General features: G+C 40.7%; 1 protein-coding gene across 1 annotated transcript; it reads left to right on the forward strand.

Moving 5' to 3' along the window:
* Positions 1–1593: 1593 nt before the first annotated feature.
* Positions 1594–20694, forward strand: lurap1 (leucine rich adaptor protein 1). Its single transcript, XM_014340983.2, has 2 exons — positions 1594–2366; positions 13397–20694. Exons 1-2 carry the CDS (start codon positions 2148–2150, stop codon positions 14267–14269), a joined length of 1092 nt encoding a protein of 363 aa, XP_014196469.1. The 5' UTR covers positions 1594–2147; the 3' UTR covers positions 14270–20694.
* The last annotated feature ends 311 nt before the right edge of the window (positions 20695–21005 follow it).

Below are 21005 nucleotides of genomic sequence, written 5' to 3' on the forward strand. Positions count from 1 at the left end.
GAAAACAAAAATCCAGTTATATATCCAAAGCCATAAGGAAAACAAAATCTTGGTGGAAAACCTGTGCCTGCTGTGGATCTTATTGAATTGTCCTTGACAGCAGCATTTAATCTCCTTTGTTCCAAAACATTGACCCACTGGTCTTTTAACCACAAGCTTTAACCTGAGCTCCAGTTCCACATGAGGGGGTCCAGGCCCGTTAAGGAAAAGTCTGCCTGGGCTGAGTTTGTGTGGGCCGGGAGAAAGTTTCCACATAGAGACACAGGGTATGAGTAAGTGTGTGTTTAGTGTATTAAGAGTAAAGTAATCTGGCCTTTGCCACAGAGATCTGTTGTATTTCATTACACTGATTAGACTCTTCATTCCTTCTCTTGGGCGGTGACCCATGTTAAAAGCTTCTAAGTTACAGTGGACCACGAATTCTAAAATAAATTCTAAAATACATTATTAAACATTTGACCAAATATTTTTGATTTAATTAATTTAAATGAAAACATTAAAAAATATTTAATTAGCTCCCATTTTAATTAATTAATGCATCATTAATTATATTTTCTATTCATTTTGGCACTTGGGGCCTTCCATACATGGTCACACCATCACCTGCTGTGTTCAAAGAAGAGCCTTGCTTTTCTTTTTAGTGCACAATGGACAAAACTATGAGTCCACATCTTTTAATCTTTGAATTCAGGTGTTTTTAGCTTTATGAAAGCCGTGCAATCTGTCTTTACAAGCATTTGTGAGAGAATGGGTCGCTCTAAAGAGCTCACTGAATTCCAGTGTGGTGCTGTAACGGGATGCTGCCATTACAACAAGTTCATTTGTGAAATTTCTTCCCTCCTAGATATCCATGATCAACTCTGAGTGGTATTATTACAATGTGGAGACATCTAGAAACCACAGCAACTTAACCATAAAGTGGCAGACCACGTAGAGCAAGGGAGCAGAGTCGACGACGCTCACAGTTGTAAAAGTTGCTAAACCTCTGCTGACTCACTATTGCTGAGTTCCAAACAAAATTAAGCACTGGGAGCATCATGCCATGCGTTTCCATTACTGAGCAGCTCCCTGGGTGTAATGTGTCGGTGGCCCACTGCTTTTGTCTTTTTAGGGCATTTCAGATGTTTAGATTAGTCCTTTTTAATAGTTTATTAATGCCCACTTAATTTTTGCGTGGAGGAAAAGCTATCAAGTTTTTCACAAAAAGGCAAAAGCAAAAATAAGAGCTTCATCTTGTGCTTTTGTCCTTTTGCCTGCATAAATGTGGACAACAGGCAGATGGATACAGACATCACATCTTCACCCAAAGGTCGCCTTTCATGACTATGTTTAGATTATGTCACATATGTTTCTGTTCCATGATGCTCACACATATAACTGGTTAATGTTCACATATATAACTTGATTGGAGTATCAATATTAACAAGCTTATCTTCTTCTTATAAAACGCACAGAAGCCTTTGTGCAGAAAGGAGGATAAAAGGACTTTTTTGTTGTTTTTGTTTTACTTTTTGCTTGTCGTTTTATTTTGGTAGTTCACCGTTTTCTCCGGTACAGAGCTTTCACACAGATTGTATTTTGAAAGTTTTCCCGGAAGCTACCGAGGGTTATCGCTGGTGACTTGACGCTATCGGGTCTCCTCTTCCACTCTGCGGTTCCTGATCGCTGTCATCATGCAGGTGGAATCTGCGCAGTGTGGCTCAGCGTACAGATCCCAAACACCAGCCTCACCGAGCTGCAGCTCAGGACTCGGGACTCCGGAGATCAGACTGCATTTACAGCTGTAAAGGAACCAATCAAGGAGGGGAAAGCAACAAATTGGATTTTCCCCCTCCGCTTTCACTTGATGACCATCAGCAGTTTAGATACAGAGGCTTCATCAATTTAACACAACATGATGACTGAGTTAAAATAACCCACATATCGAGGATTTCTCTCTGTATCATACTGCTGGAATAAGCTCACACTGCTGTGTTGATACTGTCAAACAGTTTTCCTTGCCTGGCGCAGTCCAACTCAGCAGCAGTCGCATAGGATGCCATACAAGCCTATAGGAAGTGACTCTCGCAGCTTGACAGGGAACAATCTCCGAGGAACCCGAAGGACGTAATCTTTGTCCTGCGGATCTTATCGGTGTAAAAACACTCATGGCGATGGACGAAGGTACTGTCAGCGAGAGCATCCCAGACCTCAAAGACATAGAGGCGAAAATCGGCCGGAAGACCCCCGAGGGTTTGCTCAGGTGGATGCGGGAAGAGTCGTCCTCTCTCCGGGCAGACGCCAAGCTGGCCCTCGCGCACGACACCGGTAAAGAGACCGGGATGAAGAGTTTGGATGAAAAGATAAGAAAACTGAAGATGGAGATGGTAAGAATCCACAGTTCTCATATATGTGCCCGCAGGATGCGTGGCAGACTCTTGTTTTCCAGGATGTGTCATTCACGAAAGTCAGCCAGGTACAGAGCTGTCATTATGACGATGAATGCTGAGCCCGGCTCGGCTCCGGCAGACAGCGTTGTTTCGAGTACTTGAACATTTATCAGCAGATCGGGTTGTCATTGCTGGGGTGTATCTGAAATTATGTGCAGGTACAGAAGCCTGCACAACTCCTGAGAGCCCAGAGACAGAGGTACTTAACATGTTATCTGACTATACAGCATGCCATTTTTAAAATTTCCTTACTTCTCTTTATTAAGTTCTTGTTTTCCGTTCAACTCTTTATATTAAAATAACTGAATGTATAAGTAACAATCCATAAAGTAGTATAACAGTATAATTTTGACCAGATGAACCTAAGCCACGTCATGTTCACATGATCACTAGCCTAACACAATAAACTGTAGTGTAACGCTCCACTTAACAGCAGAGAAAAAAATAAATGACTGTGTTTTATACTCCAAGTCGTCCTTCCTGCTCCCACTGTGCGCTCAGAGCCCACAGTGGGACTCACTGCAAAATGTCAGCATTCTTTAAAATGACCATATAATCTGTATTTCAGAAAGCGCTAAATGCCAAATAATTTTCTTATCCCGTGCCTCTGGTGATGAATGATACTTTAGGACAGTGAGATTTAAGGATGCTTTTAGGGCCCCTGCTAATTGTTAGGCCTCTGGTAAGCTCACTAACCTCAGCTTTTTGGATATTCCTTAATTATTGTGTGGGCTCACACATTTAAAGCTATAATAAGTAAGTGTTTTACCTTAATGTTGGGAATAATACCAGCCTCAGCATGATTTCTGAGTTCGCTGACTCGTAACAGCACCAGTAGCATCTCATTTGTTCCCACTCCTTCCCTCAAAAGTGTCAGTCTGTATGTAACTTGGGAGAATGTATACAGTTTTCCAGGAAAGTACATTTCTAAGGAGACACTGAGGGCAGAGCTCGGCAGATTATGCCTACATGACACAAAATCAAGTAGTTTAGCTGCTGGTTAGACACAAAGCAAGAGCAGGATTACTTTATTCTAATAACTTGCAATAGATGCCAACTTTTCTCTTATGGCTGTTTGTGGCTAAAATGTACCTAAAGTTAGGTGGATGAAGAGTAAACCAACAAATTCTATTCCATATCAAGATGACGATTTTGTGTTTCACGGCACATGGGTGCCCCTCCGTGAGCCTGGTCTGCTGGATGTTTCTTCCTTTTAAAGGGGAGGTTTTCCTTCCCACTGTCTCCAACTGCTTTCATATAGTGGGGTCGTCTGATTGTTGGGGTTTTCTGAGAATTATTGTGGGGTCTTTACCTCACAATATAAAGTGCCTTGAAGTTACTTGTATTTTGATTTGGCACTATATAAATGAAACTGAATTGAATTGTTCGTTGTGCGAGCAGTTGCTATGATTTGTTTCACTACAATTCAGTACTGGAGCTTAAAAGACTTCAAAGTCCAGAGGCCTTTTATTACCAGTTGAAGCTACAGGGGCTGCTGTTATCACTGAGTAGCAAACGTTACATACGCCTGCTTTAAGAATTATACTTGCCAATGGATGTTTCAGCTTTTGGAAAGCTAAATGTTAGCATCAATCTCTCTTTAATATCTTAGATAACATAATTACTATGTTATCAACATGTCAAAATTAGGCAGTTAGGTCAGTGAAGTATTAATGTATTTTGAATCCAGCATAATTAAATTCTACGTTTACACCCAATGCAACACTTGCTGTGTCTTTCTGTACATTTCTTGTATTCTTTGGTAATGTTTTCAATTAGGATCGCCATAGGAGGTAAAATTAAAGATGTGACATTGACTTTGCTGTCGCTGTACGATTATGACAAAAATAATTTGGAATTTGTGGACTGATATCACACTTTTCTACTCTTCCAGAGTACTCAAAGCACTCTATACAACACATTCACTTTCTTTAAGCTTAATGCTTTTTCTAACTACATTCATACTCCGATGGATGCATTGGAGAGCAACTTGGGGTTAGCATTTTGCCCAAGGATACTTGACATGCAGACTGGAGGAGCCAGGGATCAAACCACCAAGCTACCGATCAGTAGGTGACCCGCCCTACCTCCTGAGCTACAGCCTCCCCTAACATGTGTACAAACTAAATTTTAATATGAACATTGCTCTTATTATTAAGTAGTATAATACTAAGTAGTATAAGAAGAAAATCAGGAGTCTACATTCGATTATTAAGATGAATGATTAATGATGAATTTGATTGTGACTAAATGCAACAGATGTAATTTTACTTTGACTGGACTTGAGTAATAAAATGTGAAGGCCCCTTGTATCCACTCATTCAATAATTCAAGCTGCTCTTCGCTCTGCCAGCAGCTGCACTTTGTTTGGAAATAAGTGGAGGTAAAAATGCACACAGGACCGTGGTGAAGGCGCTCTCTTCCTATTGTCTAGCTGCGCTTGCACCATTTATAGAAAGTAATTTTTAACATATTGCATACATTTCTATCTTCAGTCCACTGGGCTTAATTTTGGTGTGATACATACTCATATCATACCTCTGAACAAGACTGTTTTTCAGTTTCTCTTATTAAATGATTCCATCCCTCGTTTATCCACAGCAGGCCGCTCTGTGTTTCTTCAGAACTGATTATTTCTTCTACAGCAGAGCTTCCGTTCAACAAGTACTTCTCTGTTTTCTTGTTTACATCAACCCCACCTCGCGTCAAACAGTGGAGGTCTGTAGCAATAATGCACCACTCTACAGTTGCCCCCCCCCAACCATGTTCATGTATGTCATACATTCCTGCGGCAGATGCAGGCATGCACCCCGTCTCCCCATCTGTGGTTGTGACACAAGAGCGTGTGCGCTGCCACAACCGAACTTCCAAACCAAACAAGCTGTTTTCTGAAAGAGTCGCTCCAAAACACATTGGTTACATTTAAACATCCAAAAACACATTAGCAGTTTGGTCGCATGGTAGAAATAGAAGCTGATTTCACTCCAGGACTCATGATGGTGGCAGCATGTGTCTTAAGTTCGCTTGCTTGGTGTAAACAAAGTTTTCAGAAAGAAAGATGATCGGCTGTCATCGTCACATTTGTTTAGTATTTTCTGCCACATGTCTTTGAGTTTGAATTAGGCTCGTATTCCTTGAGCCTGTGTGTGTGTATATCTTAGGTTAGCTTAAATAGCTGGTGAGTAATAAAACGCTCGCTCTTAGGTTGTTGTATCAGTTCAGGGCTTTTGGTGACGGGTGTGGTCTGGAACTAACTGATGTAGCGGCTCGTGTGAATCCATTGGAAGATGGATCACAAAACCTTTTTTCATTTTTTCAGAAGTGGTGTGTGTGAATGACTCAGATTGTTTTTTCCTTTTTTCCCACAGAAGTCTTAAAAAACCCTTTTTCACATCACATCTGGGCCAAGTGCATATGTAGTTCTACATCTGAGTCATATTTGATCTCTGGACATGTTGACCACAATGTCAACGGAAATACGCATACGCGGGAGGTTTAGTGTGAACATCACATGGATTCTGTAGTTGCAGCTTGCCTGTCTGTAATTTTGTGACCAGAAAGGTGCATTGTAATGGTAAATGGTAAATGGCCTGCATTTGTATGGCGCTTTACTCAGTCCCTAAGGACTGCCACCTGAGCTACAGCCACCCCGTAGTAATGGATGTGTTAGCTCTAAAAAGCAAAAAGTCTGAGTTTTAAGGTGTTTTTTTTCTTCTCATAATACATATATGTATTGTAAACATGGTAATATTTAGATATAAATCAGAATATAATTGAATAAATGAGTGTTAGTGGGTTAGTGTGTACAGAAGAAAGCTCAGCTGCTGTTGTAGGTTGTATAGTACCTAACCTAATTGCATATTGAGCCCACATTTGTATTCACAAGGCATCCAGACTTGCTGGAAATCTGTTAAGACTATAGAAGCAGGCTGGACTGTTAGTAGTTTTAGTCATTTATCAAGTTTTTTTGCAGAAGCGGGAGGACAGAGAGAGAAGTGATAGTGATGAAGAACCGTTTTCTAACTCTAAGGGAGTGAAACTTTCAGTACAGTCCGGGCTGCTCCAGTATGCGAGTGAGTGTGTGTGTGTGTGCCCGCGTGTGTGTGTGCGTGTATGTGCGCATGCAAGTGTGCATGGTTATTTCATCTGTGTGAGTGGTGCTGTGTAATGAGAGTGCAGAAGAAGAGATGGGAGCATCATCTGAAATCTGCTTAGTAAGATGTGCAGTACTAATGTGTGTGCTCAGAGGCTGCAGGGAGATACTAAATGGAAGAGCTCTCTCGTGCACACAGTCGTGCACGCAGCCTAGCAAAGTCACCGTGTTGTTTTCTTCCCCAACATTTTCTGTCATGCTGATAAGCTCAAACGAACAGGCGGGATGTTAATGAGTCGGCTATAAACTGCTTCTTTTTCCACTCTGAAAGTGTGTGTTTGTGTGGACCCTTCTGTTCCTCATTCATCTGTTACTTTGTATCCATAACCACACTGTGTGGCATTGGTGGGCTGCAGCATCTGCCTGTGTAAGATCAACACTGTGCATATTTGTGTGTGTGTGTGTGTGTGTGTGTGTACGTTACCACTAATATTGAAGTGTTACTCTTGTTAAATAGCAGGAAAAACAAGAAGTCATGTTACATTTCTAATACAGTACGTCTTTGATTTAAACAAACATGTTGCATAACTCTCAAGTCCAGAAAAACACACTGATTCGATTGGCCTAAAGTACAAAATATAAATCAAAACAAAACTACAGATCTTTAAAATTAGCCTTTAAAATTGTTATGGTCATTAACATCCTATTTCCTGTTACTTGGATGATAGACATGGATCATCAGAGACTTTTAAGACAGCCAGCTTAGAGTCACCGAATAGTGACGTAGGATCATTATTCAGGAAAGCGAAAGATACGGACACGTTTCTTTGCCCAAATGATACCCAGCTAGTTCAAAACCTAAAAACAATACAGTTTAACAATTAAGAAATCTGAAAATAATGCAAGTCATCACACAAGTGAACCTGAGTTGGCAGTTACTACATTTGTTCAAGAAAACTGTAATACTACAAAAAAACAAACAAAGAATTCATCAGATATTCGATGCAGCTGCTCTAAATGATTTATTATACTGTAGCTGTAGTGTGATTACTGACTCTAGCAGAGTAATGTGTTATGTAACTGCTTCCAGACAAATGTGTTCATGTGTTTGCAGTAACGGGTGACTTCAGAACACGTTTGTCGCCGGCTCGGCTCATGACTTGATTTGGTGGGGAAAGAGCTGAAGGCAGATAAATGTTGCTGTGAATGATTTTAGTGCTGCTGTTCATCTCTGCGGGAGCAGTTTGAAAACATCTGTCTTTCGCATTCGTCTCCAGCAATCTCCACTCTCCACTTCACTGATCTAAACAGATTTACTGGATAGAGACACTCCTTTAAAGCCAGAGAAGACTGGCACTAAGCCTTACACACACACACACACACACACACACACACACACACACACACACACACACACACACAGACACACACACTGAAGGGCCTTTTATATATAAGCTGCTTTGTGCATTTTATTAATGATCAGCATCTGTATTTTAAGCTACCAAAGGGCAAATGTTATGCTGTTGCTCGAGGTATGTCCTTACTTTTTGCTAACTCCTCCTTTTTTATTCACTTTAGCTTTCCCATGTCAGCCTCTCTCTGTCTTCCACCTCTGGGCAGATGAATGTCAGTGCAAAGTCAGCTCTCCGTGCAGAGCTGAGCTGTAGGGAATCAAAATCCAGTCTGTTTAATCTCAGGCTTCTTTCTCTGACTGGTTACTGGCTATACTGTCACTGATGTCACAGTCAGTACAGGGTTTTGTTAAATTCAATTATTCCTGAGTGACCTGCAGCTCTTTTATTCCTCCACCACAATTTTGTTTCCTGTTTTCTCTCCATCTCATTTTGTTGCTTTTAACCATAATATCAGAGAGCCTGGTAGGTCTTCTGTCCAGGCTTCATTTCTTCTTATGTGACAGCAGGTTTAGACAGTAATGTTTGCAGGAAGTAGATGGACAAACAGAGAAGAGGCTACATCAGCTTTGAAGAATGAGCCTCTGCTCCTCTTTGTATCCATTGACTTGCATATTATGCTCCATGAGGGCCAAAATTCAGCATTTCTTTGTAGTTTGCGTTGCTATTTCATAAGACAGTGATCTTCACTTGGCTTTACTTGTGCTTACGGTGAAATCTCGCATGTTGCCATTCAGCATTCTGTCCTGTAGTAAGAAAGAAGAAAAGGAACAGTAAGAATGGCATTCAGACATGAATGCAGACAGATGGAGCAGCTGGCGAGTTATGGAGGGCCAGGGCTGACCTTCTGCTGCCTAATGGAGACTAGAGGGTCTCTGCAAGGACGCAGTATGTCTGAGGGCCCGAGTTAGATTGGGAAGGTGAAACAGCAGACACGGGCACCAGGGGATACGAAAGAGAGAGAGAGAGCAGTGACTGTGTTTATGTTGCTGGTATTCCAGCTGGCAGTAATTCAGCAATCTGTTAGGTTGCTGTGAGATGATAGGAAGCCACATGGGACAGTGTGCGTCATGGATCATACCCTATCACAATCTACAGGATGATGATAATGATAAACTTTAATTTCGGACATGTAAAGCAAAAAAACAAATAAATACACATATACATTCATTTATTCACACACATGCATATGTGCACAAACAAAATCAACATAACATGAAATGCCAACTCAATCATCATGTCTGAAAGAGAACAGGAAGAAGACTAGAGGAGACTAGAGGGTCTCTGCAAGGGTCTCTGCGTATTAATCACTACGCGTGCTCAACACTCTCATCCCCACAGCTTGACAGAAAATGGTGTCCATAAAAGTACTGAAGGAAAAAAAAAGTCAAAAAGGTGAATATCTAGAGTAGTAAATTGTCCAACAATTATAACGTGTTCTCGTTGTAAGGTTCAGAACGCTGAAAGCATTTCGGGGCACATTGCGGTTCTCCACTTGTTCTGTTGACTCTGAAAGGGATCAAAGCAACGTTAGAGAAGGAAACCCTTCAACAATTAAATTCCCTCAGATGAGATCACTCAAGTGTTGCCATCAGTCGTCTTCTTCTGTTGATATTCTTAGAGCTAAAAGATTTTCCTCACGTCCCACTGTGGGCACCGTGTGCTCCAGCTACAGTATTTGCACATTTTAAGACCACAAGTACTCATTTACACTGTCGGTTTGTCTGTGTTGTGTTTTTTTTTTTTTGTTAATTAACTGATCAGATACCAGAAACACGTCTTCAAGTTATTTATTTCACTGTTAATGTGGAGAGCTAAAGATAAAGATACCTAATGATGTTATTATGACGTATATTTTGACACTTTATGAAGCAGTACTTTTTGTGCTTTCATTACACAGTAATAAATATTTCCTGAGGCGGATAAATATTACAAAGATTTTAGCAGGGATCCAAAACAAATGACGTCTTTCTTCTGCACCAGAAATCTTTTAATATGAAACAACGAGTTTGACTTGTTTGCAGAGTGCAGGTACTTGTCTTATTTGATAATATAAAAGGCAGGAAAATTAGCTTTCCAGAAACCTGTGGGTTCTGCCAGCTGGTGCGTGGCTTCATGCTGAGTAAGGAAGCAGGAGTGTGTTTGGCGATGTACCGATGTTTCAGGAAATGCAAAAAACATGATTAATGATATTAAATCCTTAAGGCTGCTTAGTCCCATTCACATTAAACTTTGTTGGCCCCACTTCGACCTTTTTCATCCTTTCTTTGATGTGCACGCTTGACTTTGTTGTGTAATTAAATGCTTCAAATCAGTCTCAAAGTAATGAATATAGTGGGGATTGAAACAAGTCCCACTTGAAGAGCAGCAGAGCAAACAAAGCAGGAAACAGCTGACACAAACATGATGGATTTCACTTTTAGCAAAAAGCTGGAACACGTGGCTGTCATTGTTTAAATTTCATTACGAAAAAACGTTTGCATATTTTAATATGTTGATTTGTAGGCAACTAATCTATTTTGTGACCTCAGTAAAGAAGGCATGCAGAGTTGAGATGACAAAGATGATTTCTTTTACATTTTTATTGAAGATTTTCCACTAACACTTTCTGAGATATTGTGTTAAGAGCAAATGCCATATATCTAGTTGTATTTCAGAGGCAGTAGCCTTACAGAAGAATTATTATCCCCCCAAAAAGCTAAGGTGTGGCAGCAAGGCCACCCACAGATTGTCCCTCTGCTTGTGTAAAATTACATACTCAAATGCATCTCTGGTGTATAACTTGTTTTAATTTCATGCATTGGTGAATTTGGTTAATGCACAGTACAAAAATATCATCTCTAACTAACCACCCAAGTTACCCAAATTAATATCGCAGAAAAAAAATGACCTGTTGCCACAGCAGCAGTTAAAGTCAGTGTAGTTCTGCAGCAAAGTGTTCATAGACTGGTGGAGCTCATAGCTTTGTTAGCATTGTGCCACCTCAGCGCTGACAGGCACGGAGCTACTTTTATTGCCACCCTCATTAAGCACTCGGTCTCTGCCAGCCAAAAACCTCAAGCCTTGAGCCCCACCCCAAAACTTGTGTGTGCCGGGATGCCGGTGGGTTCATACCCACATATTCATGAACAAAAAGCTGTATATACATATATATATATATATGTGTGTGTGTATTAGAGCTGTGTCTGCCTGTGTAATTTAGCATAACCACTGACTTTGGCTTCAGCATTTACCAGAACATTGACCACACAGCTCAATTCTCCTCCAGTAAAGAAAGTAAAATGAAACCCTTCTATTTCATCTCAGATCCACATTTTTTTTTCTTCTGAAGTGTGTTGCCTGTGTTTACTTGTGATAATCAACAAAAAAGCTGGTTCCCATAAGTTCAATCTTGTGTGTTTTCTCCAAAGTTAAAATTACACTCTGGATAAGGTCTGGTTATGGTTTAGTCATGCTGTGGTTATGTTCTACAAGTCACGTGAGCCATTTCAATCTTTCACGGCACAGACTAAGTAAAAGGTTTTTGAGCAAATGTGGTAAGCTCAAAGATAAAGTTAGTATTCTTTAGGTGATGGGCACCAACCAACTTTGAGCATGCAGTGATTAAAACTGCTGCTTCCCATTGATGAGTTTGACAATTGTTGGTTATGTTTTTTTAATCATGATGCACAGAGCCGGACTCTGTGGTTGGCCTGTGGTGCAGCCCAAGGTTCGAGCATGTTACGGCATAAGAAGGGGAGACTGATGAGCCAGTGCGTGACAGCTGTGCCAATCAACCCACCCTGACTCTGCTCCCTGAACCATCCTGCCCTACCTCTCCCTCCGTCAGCTGAGTCAAACCACACTTTTAGAAAGATTCAAGAGGTCAAAGTATTCAGCAGTCTTAGAGGAAAAAACGGGGCAGAAATGATCTTTTCTTAATACCCAGTTTAGAAACCACTGATGTCGATCAGCTTCCTGCTGGTTTGATACTGAGGAAGATGGAGGAAAACCACTCAACATCAGTGGATTGAATTTGCCATAGCTTTTTCTTTCTTTCTTTTTTTTTTTACCAAGCAGCCTGTGGTGTGGTCTTAAACAGTGAATGGCTTATCCAAAGGTCAGCCACTACCTATGCATAGAAACGAAGTATGAGGCATATTAATTCATGCTCACGTGCACCATTTTCCATCTGGATGGAAGAACGTCAGGCTTTTAAACACCCCATTGAGCGGCTTTCTTAATTCTTCTGCCAGTGTTTTCATCAGAACTGATAAACATGAGTGACTTAGTAGGTTGGATCAATCAATTCATTCCATCAGACTGATTTATTGATTTATAAGAATCAATTAAACTGTTACACTTAAACTCCAAAAGGTCAGAAAGATCTTAGTGGCCTGAGGCCTCTGCTTGGAGTTTTTTGGGGTGTTAAACTTACTCAACACTTTATTATCCCAATGCTGTGTTAGCGCTGGAATATACATGTTACACTTGCAGGACTTTCACTTTTCACAGTGCGATGTAGTAAAGTAAAATATAAAAAGACTGTAAAACTATAATTGTATATTTTGTCTGTCTGACCCAAAATTATCTGAGATGAAATACACAAATATGTATAAATTACCACAAATTTTAATGATTCCCAAAAAGGGATACAGCCAGCCTCCCGGGGCACAGTAATAGACCAACAGAAAGTGATACATAAGGAGGAAACTGAAGAATACTTTGAAATCAAAGGCTTAAAGCCGAGGTGATCTCAGTGGTCAGAGCTTTGAATGTTGTTGCCATATATCACCTCTGGGCTCTGCACTTTGCTTTGAGAACTTCTGCAAATGTATTCTAGGGAAGAATTTTCCATGACTGCAGCCATCTTTCTCCTTCTAAGTCACCATTTAGCTTTCTTATCCTCCCACACACATATTGTATTTGAAGATACCCGTGGCTGCTAGAGGCCCGCTGAAGCAATTATTGCTTTATTTATTTATGACAGAAGTTGTAGATTAACTTTTGAATCCTTTGCACCATTTACAGCATTTAAAAGTCAGCTGAAAAGGAAAAAAAGTCAAGCTTTTTCTCGACTTTCTTTACTAATGCGTCTTACTTTCCACTGTATCAAATTTCCATCTCTCACTAGCTTCTCCTACAAACTCCGCTTCAGTCACATTCCCTTGTAATATCCATCTGCAACCTTGTTTCCCCTCCACCTTTACTTTATTTGTTTCCCATTTTTAGTATTGTGGACTCCAGGCAGTTTCTTCCAATTAGGGTAATCTGGAATAGTTTAATAGCATTATAACGGTGTTTGCACTTGTCCCTAGAGCCAAAGCTGACAGCTTTACATAAATATGTGCGGCCTCCTAGGTTCAGCATCTGTTTAGATTTCTCTTTTGTTGCACATTGCACACTATCAAAACATGACCACTGTGAAAGTAAGCATGCATCATTATTGTAAATTTAGAATATCTCCTTTTTTGTGTCCACAGGCTCACTTGCGCTCGGTGGACGTTAAGATCCTGCAACAGCTGCTGGCGGTGCACGAGGGCATCGAAGCAGTGAAATGGCTGTTTGAGGAGCGCAGCACACTGACCAGCCGCTGCAGCAGCCTCACCAGCAGCCAGTACAGCCTGGGGGAGGGACCCGACACCTCTTGGAGAGGCTCCTGGAGCAGCTTGCAGGACCCCAATGACAAGCTAGACAACATCTCCATTGGCAGCTACCTGGACACGCTGGCAGACGACATGGATGAGTACTGCCCTTCCAGCTCTGAATCCGTCATCTGCTCCACCACACCTCTAGTTTCGGAGGCTACTGCTGGGGGCCGCATGGCGGGAGGCTCCGTGGCCACAGTCACTGCCGCGGTGTCAGGGACCGTGTTAGGCCTGAAGTCCGGGTCTAGTGCTGTGGGAAGTGAGAATGGTACTGGGGTTGGAATTATTCCAGAAGTGAAAGGTGGACCTGGGAATGTTGCCATTGGGAAGGGAACTGGAGGAACTGAAAGTGGGAAGCCAGCAGCTCCTGGCAGCTGTCCACAAGCCAAGTCTGAGGGCCTCAAGCAAGGTGCTCCTATCTGGACCAAGACTGCAGAGACGGATAAGGGAAGCCCCATGTTTAAGGTCAGTACTCCAACGCAAGGCCTTAAAGCTAATGGTGTCCTGGAGAAATCAACCACACAAAGAGGCAGCCCGACCCGCACCTGTCTCAGTGAGAAACTGGCAACCAGCCAGAGCCCCAAAGTTAAACCTTACAAAAATGGAAAGATTGACTTGGACACGTGCAAAATGAATGGCAAAATGCATCTGGAGTACGACGCCCACTGGCGCTGGGTGCAGTCGCAAGAAGATGTGACGTTTTTGTAAGAAGAATAATCACAGAGAGGGACTAAAGCCACTATTGAACACTCCCTCGGCAACATCAAAACCCAGATCACTGAAGATTAAAAGAAGAGTGCACTGATGTTGTGAAAGGCACATAATGGGGCTTTCCCCGGTGAAAGACACTGGGTATGAGAGACAATTACCTGTTTCTTCTTTTGTTCCTTCCTGTAACTGCACTAACTTCCTATAAAACATTGATGTCAGTATTAAGGGATTTTGGACCATATATAGCCAAACAGGGGTGCCTCACAAAATCAACTTTAAAATCCTGTGTCACAGATTTTCCTCAGGGTCTTTTTAACAATCCCTGATATTATTTCAGTTTCTTTTCTTTTACGTTATTTTGTTTTCCTGAAAAATAAAGCACAGTGAGACGATCTGCCAACGAGCTGAAACATGACTTCAGATGGTTTGACACATACTTTATCGGCAAGTCAAAATTGAAACTTTGCCTTGACTTTGACTTTTTAAAAATAATCTAGGAACAATATTGCCACCAATATATTAATTCTGAACCTTTACAAAAACTAGTTATTATTAGTTACTTTGTATAATCAATTTAACATTTTGTGGATTCTGTATGAAAGTAATTCCCAACTTTTTATCTTTTATCCTCTTCAAATGAAAGATTATTCAGTTATGGTGATAGTTTCTGGGTAATAAGGTAAATGTAGCTGTGCCAGACGATAAAAAATGTACTCCTGGACTAGTTTGTAGAGGTATTAGAGCAGAAGATTTAATGCAATGTATATAGACAAAAGTATCGGGCCACAGAGTCCCTTAATCCTTCAGGTATTTTTAGTTTCATTGTTCTAACTCTATAACATCAAGCACCTAACCATGCAGTCTTCCTTTACAAACATTTGTGAAAGAGTGAGTTATTCTAAGGAATTCAAGCATGGTACTGTAACAGGATACCGCTGTACCACTGTTGCAATACGTCAGGTTGTAACACGAAAGTGTTTGGGAACCACAGCAACACAGCCTCAAAGTGGTAGACCACATAAAGTTACCAACTGCTAAAAGTGCACCTGGTATAAAAGTCACCAATGCTCATCTGACTCAGCAGTTGCAGACTTTCAAACCTCCTGTGATATTAACATCAGCACAACATCTGTGTGCCAGGAGCTTCATGGCATCATTTCAATGGCTGAGCAGCTCCTGTTGGTGTAATGTGTGGGTGGGCCGGTACTTTTGCCCATATTGTGTGTATTTCACAAATCAAAAGCAAATGTGTGATGAGAAATAACCAAAAGTTTTGTGTATTTAACTCTATTGTTTCTTCTGAGCTCTTCAAATTTACCTCAGGGCCCATTTGAAGGGGCCTGACCCTGAGGTTGGGAATGACTATCGCACTCCACAAACAACAGCTTTTATGAACCCCAGTGTACTGCATATAAGATAGTAGTAGAGTCACTCCCGACGCATAATATACTAACGATTTGTCACGTCCCGAGGCGTTCCATGGAAATGCGAAAGGTGACCTTCCGCGTTTCTAAGCTACGCGCCAGATTGTGCGATTTAAACAAAATAAACATACATATGTAGAGTCATTCCAGACAGTTCTCATGTTTTCCAAACTCATAATATAGGGATGTGTTGGGCAGCCGAAAGCATAATATAATGACGATTTGTCACCTAGTGTTACGCTTTGGGAGTGAGAACGTGTTGAGCAGTAATAGTGTAAAATCAACCTCTCATTGAAATCCTAAATAAAGATTGCTATATTGATCCTTGTTTATTGATAATATATCACTACTCTTCCAGTGGTTAATGACCGCCTTATTGTTTCAACAAAAAAATAGAAAAACAATATGATTTTCTCCCCAACTGTTTATCCCCAAACACTTTCCTGATCAGCACTAGAAAATATGTCAAACTTGCAATAGAAGACGAAGCACTGAGATAAAAGTTTAACACATTGAAAAACAAAAAAAGTGCCAGTGATAGCATTTGTGTCTTTGTAAAGCTAATCCCTTCAGTGCGTTACCAAACATGTGCACGATTGTATAGTCACTGAGTTGTAGTACAGCTACCAGTGCACTGGTTACTAGTTGTGACTGGTTATAGGCAAATCTTGACTTTGGATGAAAATCTTTCTTCTGTTTTGACAATTACGCTAACCTGTATTAGTTTTCTTTAAAGCAAATGTTGTGCCTGATTGGTGTAAACCTTAACTACATATGCCTGTTTGTTCCCTGAGATGACTGCACTGTTGTGATGATAATCTTTTATTAGTTTTGCCTCTCCGTGGGCTTTGCTTGCGTGTACAAATAGCTAGACCAAAAGTCTGTGTGCTATTCAGCATCGACTGGTAAATGTGTTATGCTGGCTGGGTGGATATTGCTTGCCCTGTGCTGACATCTTTATTGGTTGATTTGTGAGCAGTACGCGGAAGACTGAACACAATCAGTGAAGAAAAGCAATATTTCCTGAAGGCTGTCTGCTGGCTTACATAAGCAGCCTCTTCTCAGCAACTGAAATTTAATAATACTGTCTGATCTTCAATAGATGACAGTGCTACTAATGTTGTTCAGTTTTTTTTATGTGCATGTGCGAGAGAAAGACACAGCCGGCCTCCCAGGTATGAATAAGAATAGATGAATCCCAAAGGATCGCAGATTTTTTCAGCTTACTCATCACAATGTAACTACATCACTCACCAGTCTGCAGTTATTCATGTTAATGGTGCAGGGATGGTGCAACACATGTGGTAAATGGAGGGGAACATATTACATAATCTGTCCAGTTTCTTTCAGTGCCTGGAAGTGTTTGAAACTATTAAATATGAGTGTTGATAAAATATGAGCTTTGATACTGGTTCCAACACAAATGGGCATTTTTCATACTTTCTGCACATTTCAGTCATCTTGGTTCCATAACAACATAACATTTCATTTTTCTTTGAAACAACCAGATGACTATTCACGCAGCCATTTTGTGTCTGAATGGTCACAGATTCCATGCCACATATGCAGTTTGGGGCTCAGATACACGAGAGTTAGCTTCTCATTTCACTATTGCTAGCTATAAAATTTTTCTGCACTGACCATAACACTATGACTTATTTATTTTGGAAAAAATATCAAGTAAGGAGGAGTTTAAAAATGCACATAGGAAGCTACATAAAGGCTCAGTTACACAGGCCTCAAGCCTCCAGCTCCTTGCAATTCCTCTTGTAGTTAGCAGGCTCCTGCAGTTGTCCGTGGTTTGTATGTAAGACACAGACTGGTCTGCAGTTAGTTACTTAACCACCAGTGGTAGGGAAACTAAAAAGTGCCATGGAGCCAGGAAACTGAGAATGCTCACCTTCAAAATAAAAGCTTTGCCTTATCGCTGAAACCAACATGTGACAAAAGGGGCAACTTTTACTTTGGAGGTGAACAGTATTTTGTGTGTCGCACTGTTCAGTACTGCTCACCAAGCAGCAAGTGTTTGCAGACAAGTTGGCATTTCACATGCAAATTAGAGGTAACCATGGCGGTCTGCATGTGACCAAAGTAATCGCAAGGTTTTAAATGCAGCAGCATGTGTCTCTTTGCAATCAATTTAAAAGCAACATCAAGCAACCTTGTTCAACCATTTGTCAAACAGTCAGGCTATAGACATTATATTCCGATGACCCGAGGAGCTAGCCGGGCTCTAGACCTGCGTAAGTGCAATTTAGCAATAAATGTTACTATGAAACACCCATTTTTCTTGGTTGTCAGCAAGTGGTCTGTAGGCCTTTGTTACTGAGGCCTTGGATAATATTGGTTGTAGATGCTGGAGGCAAAATTTCATGACTAACTGTCATAGGATAATAATAAAGAGTAAACGTGCAAGTTGTGACCTGAGCTTTTGTACGTAACCTGCTGCCAGTCAGTGTCACTTTAGCTAGATAGGACAAGTTCGCTTTCTGGTAAAAGCTCTATTTTCGTTGACATAATTTAGAAAAGACATTCTAGATTAATGAAATGATATGTGATAAAATAGCCTATCTGGCTCAAATTTTGGATACAAAATTCTCCCAAGTGTACTATTAGAAAAGAGAATGTGATGACTTGGCGTCAATTACCTCCATCCTAATTTAATCATGTTCTTAAACTCAACAGCTCCATTTGTTTTAGCCACTGAAGTGTTTCCTCTCTCCTCCTGCTTTTCTTTTTGTCCTACTTTCCACCACCACACTGGTTTCATGGAAATGTTCAGTCAGTGCCAACACACATCATGCGCACACAATGCCTTCTCACTGAAGACAGCACCATACAGCCGGCACCACAGACGCAGTGACTGTAGGCTAGTCCTCGAGACTAGGGAGGAAAAGTGAGATGAAGCTCAACCTTGAACTGACTGTGAAGATGTTAAAAATCCCATCTTTTTTATCCCTAAAGCCAAGCAGAGCATCTCTCCATCCCAGGATATTTACTTCAGCCATGGTATATCCTCCAACCACAGTATAGACATGAAGTCATTTGAAACCATTTCCCTTTTTAACATATGCTGGCTGTAAAGCTATGCAACATGCCAAAAAAATGTCTGCTCCGCCAGTTTGTGGTTTTTTTTCCAAATTAGCGGAGGCATATGGGGAAAAAAAACTACGTTTAGTTCAGGGAATGAGCCTGTAAAACACATTATATGAAGCTATAGTGTGTCTTTCTGAAGTTATACTCTGTCCTCTAATGGTTTAATGTGGGCACAGTTGGAACATTTGGAAAATGGACGATGTTTTAAACCTCTCCTTGGCAGAGAGTGTTGACAGTTTAGGTGCCAGGGGGAGCTGCTTGTGATCTGACTGTTTTTTAAAGTGAGATGATAACGGCTGTGTGCATTAGCAACAATGGAAGTGTTACTAAGTTCTGAAAATCTTGTGAAAAATACTTTTAATCTAGAATGAGAGAAATGTCCTCTTTCTTTCTAGAATTTTTCATAGGGTATGAAGGTGAACATCACTGGGAAGATCGTAAATCCTTCTCTTCTGCTCTCTCTGTGTCCAAGATTTATCAGATGGCCGGTGCGCGACGTGTTTGCATTGGCTTCAGGTGCTTTTGGCTTCAGAATACCTCCTCTGGCTATTCTGGGTGCAAGACAAACAGTGTGATTACATAGACGAGCGGATACCCACACGAACATGGTTGCCATGACAATGAGGCCAAGCAGGCTTGAGCTCTAGTGGCTACATAAAACAATGTTTACTGCAGTGCCAGTAACAGCATAGCAGTACAGTCTAAATGAAAGCAGGTGAGATAAAATCTGTGATAAATGCAGACAGCAGACATCCAAATTATTTGACCATTATACGTAAGGTCAGTTCATAAAAAAAGTATCAAATGTAGTTAGTAACAATGTAAAAGACTTTTAAAAATATGATACTTTTTAAGTGATTCTGTTTTAGAACTCATTTTTAATCCAGTCTGTCGAGTACCAGTGACAGATTACATGTGACACATGTAATCATTGTAGACAGCCCCCTATGTATGTTAAACACATGAAATGCAAAACACAGATCTTTCTCACTGTATCTAAAAATTGTGATCTGTACTTCCCAGTGATAACCACATCAAAGCCCCAAAGTCCATTTTTTAAAGCAGAGAACAGAACTTTTTTCCTCAAGAGGCAAAAATAAAATTCAGTATCACCCATTCATTGCTCTTCTATTACTTTAAAAATGATACGAATTCTGCATTTTGGGGGGAATGCTGCATAGGAAATTGCTCATTTCTGTTTTTTTGACACTTCCTGCTTCACCCTTGGTATAAAGCTCAGCTATCCTCTCTGTCAGCCACCTAAAATTCACCCAAGAGGCCTTTTGCTGCCATTTTTTTACCCATTTTTGAAAAGTGAGAAGGCAAACTGGTGTGTCTCTCTGGAGGCAGAGTCAGCGGATAAACAGTGAGCCGAGTGCACAGCGTGCAGCTAAAAGGAAGCTTCCACTCCCAGAGTCCTGCTGTTTTCTTCCTTCCTCTTATGCATACACAACACCCAAGCACAATTTATCCTGGGACTGATATGGGTCTCTATAGCTGACAGCATTTCCTTCTTTTAAGGTTCTTTTATATTTTAGTCTCATGTTTCTGTGTATTTGTTCACATCTCAGAATGTTCAAAGTAAATGCAAGGGAACTGAATCAAACCCTACTGGGTGCATGCTGGGTGCTGACCCAGGTCCAAAACCTGACTTAAGCTAAACAAAATCTAGAGGATTAAAAGACAAAAGCCAGAGAGACTGACTGCAGTTCAGCTGAATCAATAAAGTTAAGCTTTATTTTGTTATGCAATATGCCTTCTAGAAAAAATGTTTGTCTTTTTTTCCTTGTAAAGTCAAAATGTTCAAAATTAACAGATTATGTTCATTGATGTGGGCGATATATATTATGAAGTATGTAAATTATATGAGTGTGTCTAATAATTAAAGCTATTTTAAATGTTTGGTTCGTGCTATCATTGCATTTTATTTAGAGCATTTTGAAGATCACAGTCATATAACGCTGTTTTCCCTGAACACTCATGTGGGATCAATTTGAGAAAACTTTTCAGTTTATCAGATTCCACCAATGAGAGCAAACTAACTGGAAATTCAACACCAGAATCTCCCTGATTAGCTGCTATTTCAGCTTAATGCAAACTACTGAGTGCTTTCAATAGTGGATTCCTGATCAATATTTAGCCCGACCAATGAATGCAGCGAAGCTCCATTAGCACTCAAAGCATTCATGGACTCCATTCTCAAGAATGTCATC

This window comes from Haplochromis burtoni, unplaced genomic scaffold, assembly GCF_018398535.1.
Source record: "Haplochromis burtoni strain Fernald_Lab_line unplaced genomic scaffold, NCSU_Asbu1 Contig_423, whole genome shotgun sequence".
Taxonomy (NCBI): domain Eukaryota; kingdom Metazoa; phylum Chordata; class Actinopteri; order Cichliformes; family Cichlidae; genus Haplochromis; species Haplochromis burtoni.